The 6,886-nt window shown below is 33.6% G+C and overlaps 1 protein-coding gene across 2 annotated transcripts; it reads left to right on the top strand.

Moving 5' to 3' along the window:
* Window positions 1–326: 326 nt before the first annotated feature.
* LOC137828554 (AT-hook motif nuclear-localized protein 20-like) lies at window positions 327–2,656 on the top strand. Of its 2 annotated transcripts, none has more exons than XM_068635174.1 (2): window positions 327–1,397; window positions 1,489–2,656. In XM_068635174.1, exon 2 carries the CDS (start codon window positions 1,773–1,775, stop codon window positions 2,337–2,339), a length of 567 nt encoding a protein of 188 aa, XP_068491275.1. In that variant the 5' UTR covers window positions 327–1,397; window positions 1,489–1,772; the 3' UTR covers window positions 2,340–2,656. The 2 variants fall into 2 exon arrangements, with proteins under 2 accessions (XP_068491275.1, XP_068491274.1); XM_068635173.1 differs by having other exon boundaries at window positions 700–1,367.
* The last annotated feature ends 4,230 nt before the right edge of the window (window positions 2,657–6,886 follow it).

Below are 6,886 nucleotides of genomic sequence, written 5' to 3'. Positions count from 1 at the left end.
CTTATGAGATAAGACATTATAAAATGTCACTAAGAGATGTATAAAAGAACACATTAAAATGATTACAATTTACAGGCTGCAAATAAATCTTTTATGACAAAAAATGCTACACCTACATGAGTTTGGAGATGGAAGTTAAAGAAGTAACCAAAATAAAAGATAGGAAAAGTTTTTTTAACACTCAAATATATAGTAAATAACATACTTTGACACCCAATTATAATAATATAATAATATTATAAATTAAAATAAAATAAATATAATTAAAATAATGTAGAATGGATGTGTGTTAAGAACACCAGCAGGCAGCAGTAGTAACATTTTTTGGCATGGAGAAAGTGCAAAAGTTGGAGTAGTTGAAATGTATTACCAGATGGAAGGTTCACCAATATAGCTTCTTCTTCTTCATCATCTTCTTCTTCTTCCTGTACTTACTTTTCTCTCACTCACGACTCGTTCTCTCTTTTGGTAACGTTGGTATGTATCGGGCCCCGAGAAAACGACGTGCTCGCACCTGCCTACGCGCACGCGACCCCACAAAACCCTAATTTCCAAGACCCTCTAAAAGCAGTGCTTATTGTTCGTTCCCATTATATAATGCCAGAATCAACAAGCAAGGATTGTAAAAAAAAAAATTGAAACGAAAATAATAATAAAGTAAGAAAGAAAATATATAGTCTCCCCTAATAACAGCACAGCACACGCCAAGAAAGAGAACAAATGAAAAACATTTCTTCTCCTTTGTTCTTGTCAAATAGTAGTAGTTTAAGTTGTGTTCTTTCTCTTTCTATATCTTATTGTTACATAGTACTGTCCCGTATTTTGGTTTTCTTAATTATCTCTCTCTTCCTTTCTCTGTTTCTGCCCTCGTATTTGCTCTCTTTGTGCTTGATTCTGTGAAAGGTTTCGCATCTGTTCCCTTTCATGTCCACTCAGATCGCTTCTTCATAAGTAGCCAAAGAATAATCAAACAAATTAAATAAAAAGAAGAGAGAGAACAATTGTTGATCGTCTGATCTTCAATCTTTTTCTTTCCATCTCTTGAAACAGCTATTTGATAAACTCTTTAATACCCTTTACTGGATTCTTCTTGAGTATCTGAATCTAATTCTCTCTTCTAAGCACCTCACCTCTCATTCCTTTGCCCTCTCTCTGGCCTCTCATCCATTGGACCAACCAAACATCATATCTTAGGTCTTTCGAGAGAAAAGAGCTAGCCCTGGCCTTTGTTTCTTATGAGCTATGTGGGTTTGACTTTTATTTTATTTTATTTTTTGCTCTCTAGCTTGCAATTACAACAAGTGAAGGAAACCTAGGAGCACAAAACCAAAACCCCAATCAGCTACATAGCCTTTGGAAAAAAAAAGGTAGCTCACAGGTCAATTTTGCGTTTTCTGGTAAAGGCAATTGAGCTTAATTGGTTTCTGGGTTTGAAGTTACTGCTATACAGTTTTCTTTACCTTATAACCTGAATTAATCTTTTTGCAGTAACTCTGGCAAATCCTTGGTGGACAGGCCAGGGGGGGTTATCTGGGATTGACCCAGGAACCCATTCACCTGGCCTAAGCAAACGCCACACAGACCTTGTAATCAATGAAAGCAGTGGTGGTCATGATATAGAAGAAGATGAAGACAATAGAGATGAACCGAAAGAGGGTGCAGTTGAGGTTGGAACCCGCAGACCAAGAGGAAGACCTCCTGGATCCAAAAACAAGCCAAAACCACCCATTTTTGTAACAAGGGACAGCCCAAACGCCCTGAGGAGTCATGTGATGGAGATAACTGGAGGAGCTGATGTTGCCGAAAGTGTAGCCCAGTTTGCAAGAAGGCGTCAGCGTGGAGTTTGTGTGCTCAGTGGAAGTGGCTCCGTGGCAAATGTTACTCTTAGACAACCTGCTGCTCCTGGAGCTGTTGTGGCACTTCATGGGAGGTTTGAGATTTTGTCCCTCACTGGGACTTTCTTACCTGGTCCAGCTCCTCCAGGATCCACAGGACTCACAGTGTATCTTGCTGGAGGACAGGGCCAAGTACTAGGAGGGAGTGTGGTTGGGCCTCTAGTTGCAACAGGACCAGTGATGGTGATTGCTGCAACTTTTGCCAATGCAACATATGAGAGACTTCCACTTGATGAAGATGACGAGGGGCCTAGTTCCGCCGCTGCGGTACAAGGAGGAGGATCACCGCCGCCACTTGGAATTGGAAGCGGTGGGGGCGTCCAGTTGCAGGGTGGGATGCCAGATCCATCATCTTTGCCTTTGTATAATCTTCCACCAAATGTAGGAGGGGGGCAAGTGGGGCATGAAGCCCTTGCTTGGGCTCATGGACGAACACCTTTCTGAATTGCCAAACGTGGTACAGGAAGAGATGGATGGAGTCATCTAATGATCAAATTTAACCTGCTATTGTCTCGATCTTGTGCTGTATTTTGAAGGCTAGGAATTGGAAAGAGTTGCAAGGTTAGAGTACTAATTATATATATAGTTCTGAAGAACAGTGAGAGAGGAAGCTAGCTAGCTACCAAGCAAGCATGCTTATTTTATCGATGTACATGGATTATGAACCATCTTTTTTTTCTTTTGCTTCTGTGTTTTGAATAAAAAAGATGATCATGGGCATCTTTTAATATATTTATGAATAATTTAGTAGTTGTTTTCTCCGTCTGGTTACTTTTTCTTTCGTCCCTTTATTTCCTGGTTGCATTTTTATTTTATTTTATAATTGATGCACTTCATGGTTTTGGTATAAATATATGATAGAGTCGAATGATTACACTTTCAAAATATGAGGAAGTTGGAGTTTTGAAGGGAGAGGAGAAGATCCTAATCATGAGATGTATCTGTTCCAAGTCCTATACATCATGGATTGATGGTTCTCAAACTTCTTTCACCCTTGCCCTTTATTGTGAGATGGGAAGTACCTGTTAGGGTTTGTAAACTTAAAACTTCTGCATCTGGAATTTGACTCCTCTAATTGCACAGGGGATAGGGCTACTGCGCAGATCTACTAGGTAGTTATTAATGCTGCCTTCTATTCCTTCTTCACAAGAATTTAAGCAAGGATTAGTTATATATATAGAAAGATAGATGGTTAAATATAAATGGTTAAAAACCTATAATTATTAAATGGTTAAATATCATCTAGTTTCTCATGTTTTTGTTAAACTTAATCTTGATCCGTATTAAGAATTATTATGTAATTTTTTTTTCTGAATTTGGAAAGTAAAAATCGTCACTAAGTATTAAATTTAAATATAAAAAAGTATTAATATCACATTATAATAAAAAATATCATCATATGAAATTCAAATATAAATAAAAATTAAAGTCATATATTTTTAAAATTAGAAAAATAATTTAAAAATACAAATAAATTACATTACGAAAAACATATTTTTCCATCTTTGATTGGATTCAACACTGTATAGATGTAATGTTGTAATTCTTCGTATTAGATGCAGAAACATCAAGATAGCTTTCTAATATAAGCTATAAATAGGGCATGGTGAAGAAAGATACATGTGATTTGAAAAAAGAACGACCTCACTAATATTCATCTGTATAAATATTATGAAAATGCTTAGATGAATATTGTTTTAATTTCATTTTTAAAATGTGAAGCGTATAACATTCTCTTTTGTCGGTTGTGCACCTCGGAGTTGCATAGAATTAAAGTTGTATAAGCTTTACTGTGGGGTATAACTTCCATAATTTGGTGTTTATTCTAGACGACACTGTCTCAGTTTGGGTATGGCTCTCTCTTCTTTACATTGATTTGATCAAGTCCCAGACCCTTCTGTTATTCTACACGCACGTGTTATGTTCATAGGATTTAAGATGAGTCCCATGAAGACACTCATCATAAAGTTCATTTTTATGGAATGGGGAATTTTCTGCCATACCCTATACATGAATCGATTAAGATGCTGCAGAAGGAGTGAGTCTTCCCAAAATAAATCAACTAATAATACATTTGAACATAATTGAAAACCCTGTTTTCTTCTTCCAAACATAGAGAGCTGTCTTTATATGCCTAGTGCAAAGTCTCTTATTTAGAATTAAAATATGGTTCATACTATTTTGGTTGCTAATATAATAATATTATTATAACTGTACTTTCTTTGTCCATGCCTCCTTTAGTTGTTTAAGGGTCATTTACTTCATATGAAAACCCCGTAAAAACATGGGAAGATAGAGATTTTAGGAGTGACATAGAAACATGTTGGATATTGACCCTCGTTTTGGTTTGCCATATTATATCAGTAATCTTACAAAGAAATCAAAAGTGTTTCGTATTTAAAGTAATCAATATTAAGCATTTTCACTATTAGCCTCAACCAATGTGGACAAAGAGTCGTTAGTTAAAAATATGTTTAAACAAGTTTCTTCTAGGATAAAAAAATAAAAGGAAAAATAATTGAGATTTTTCACTAGTTAAAATTAATTTAAATACAAATTTAAAATATTTTTTTAAAAAAGTTATATAAGAAAATTTTGGCAAATAAGTCTATACTTAAAGCTAATTTTAACTAATTATGGAAAATTTATGTCATTTTCTTTTGTCAAGGAAAGAATAATGAATTAAAATTAAAACATTTGAAATATGTTTCAACTCTATTTAAAAAAAGTTATAGGACCATATATCATTGTAGCGTGTATACTACCCCACAACCATTAGTACAACAAAAAGACCCATGAACACATTGATAAGAAGTTATACAACTTCATGCCTCCCAATGAGTTCATGTCTCAGCAAGTTAGTGAACTCTCCCTTTATCTCAATTGCTAATTACATTCTACAACTGCATGGACTAGACATGTGAGACAGTCCCGACTTTGTAGTGACACGGGTTTGACCAAAGTATTTGCCCCCACCCAAAATATGTCATTAGTTACAATCCATGATAACTTTCAACACTTTGGATATTAGACATGATAACACATGTTTCCTAATTTTAGCTTTCTCCCTTGATTCAACTATTAAGACCTTAGATGATCTATCATTCATCAGATGATCTATCACTCATCTGACGATCTTGTGACACGAGAGTCTATATATTTTGATGATAACAAATACTATGAGATGTGTTAAGTATTCTAACAAATCTACTAGTGTGCAGATCCAAATAAAGACTCATTAGACATTCTAGGTTAGTTAAACCTATCAGACGATCAAGTACTGTTATAGGTATCAGATTGTTCTTTTGAATATAGACATCAGAAGGTCCATCAAGACGTTCCTAAAGAGTCAATATATATATATATATATATATATATATATATATATATATATATATATATATATTAAGTCGGTGTACCTATTAAATTTGTTAGATAGATTTAATACTGAGAACAAGACGGTCAAGTTTTAAGATCTCATTAGACTCTCCCTAAAGAGTCAACTACAAGACAATCTTACTAAAAGAAGATGAGTAAGACTCACTAAACGATTTTACACTAAAGAATCAGCATGTTAGACAATCTACAATGTCAATACAATTATTGAAGACACATGACATGATCCAGTCCTTGTCTCGTCTTTGTCTTAACATGGGAGAACCAAAGTGATTATATTCTATAAGAATATCATTTGAAACAAAGAGCATTGTCCAAATAGATAGATCAATAGTGAACAGACATGTCAGACAATCTCACATGAACATATCAAATGATATACATAAGAAGCTCTCGTCAAACAGAATAACAATAGAAAGACCATCAGATGATCCAATCTTGGTCTTAATATTGAAAAAAATTCTAAGAGATTATAAATAATAGTTAAAGAGGGAACATTGTTCAAACGAATGACTCACAAAAGAATACATAAGTAAGACGATATCGAGGAACTACATTAGACGATTTCACTGGAATGGATAAGATGATATTGTTAAGAAGAACTCATCAGACGATCCTAGTGTCCATGAATACATTAAATGTTCTCGTCAAATGAACTCTTTGGATACCATAAGGAAGATGACATAAACACACTTGCTTATAACTCATCAGACAATCAATGAAGATTACTCATATCAGATGATACTATTATCTTCTACTTGTTAATCGAACTACTGCGTCAGGGAAGTGTGCATACTAAACTTTTATATTCTTAGAATGTTTTATGGCACTACTCTTATGTTTTCGAATCTTATTTGATATTCCTAAATCATAGAAAACAATACTTTCAAATAAGATTAATGATTTTCGAAAATTTGGTATTTGAGAATGTAACAAAAGAGAAATTTGAAAATCTCAAATACATTGTGCTTTAATGTTTTTTGAATGAAAATTGTTTTCCATATTAATCATAAATGTTTTCAAATACAATTTTGCAATTAGCATTGTGCATTAGAAAGATTTTATATGAACAATGTTTTACTGGAAACCTTAAAAAAAAAAAAACATGACCATTTTCTATATAAAAGGTTTTTCAAAATATAAACAATAAACATATCCAGGTTAAATGTGATTACACTACATCGTTCAAGTTTTATATTAACTTGGAAAGAATTTAAAATTGCATTTATGATCAAATATCTGGAAAAAAAAAGTCTCTAATTCAAGGATTTTATAAAAGATATTGTTTTAGTGATACTCATGGTTTATTTTGTTATTATAATGTTCACCGATACTTATATTATTCCCATAAATTGTCAAAGGAATGCTGAAAAGTTGATAGCCAAAGTTTCATTTCTAAGTGTCTAACGAAAAGCAATGAAGTCAAAAAGAGAGATTTGCACAGATCAAGAGTGAAGTACTATCAAGGAGATACGAACGAAGATATTCATAGATATAGATTATTCGAAATGGTAAAACGAATTGAAGACACATCCCATTTTAGCGTCTAACACGAAGAAGAAGAAGAAAAAGAGTATAAATAAAGAAAGGGTTAA

This window comes from Phaseolus vulgaris, chromosome 7 (genome assembly GCF_000499845.2).
Source record: "Phaseolus vulgaris cultivar G19833 chromosome 7, P. vulgaris v2.0, whole genome shotgun sequence".
NCBI lineage: Eukaryota > Viridiplantae > Streptophyta > Magnoliopsida > Fabales > Fabaceae > Phaseolus > Phaseolus vulgaris.
Note: the sequence above shows the minus strand (reverse complement) of the source record. Positions and strands in the feature narration are given on the sequence as shown.

Bases quoted from the DNA above. Each gene is read 5' to 3' on its own strand.
- LOC137828554 (XM_068635174.1), top strand. From the start codon at position 1,773: ATGGAGATAACTGGAGGAGCTGATGTTGCCGAAAGTGTAGCCCAGTTT.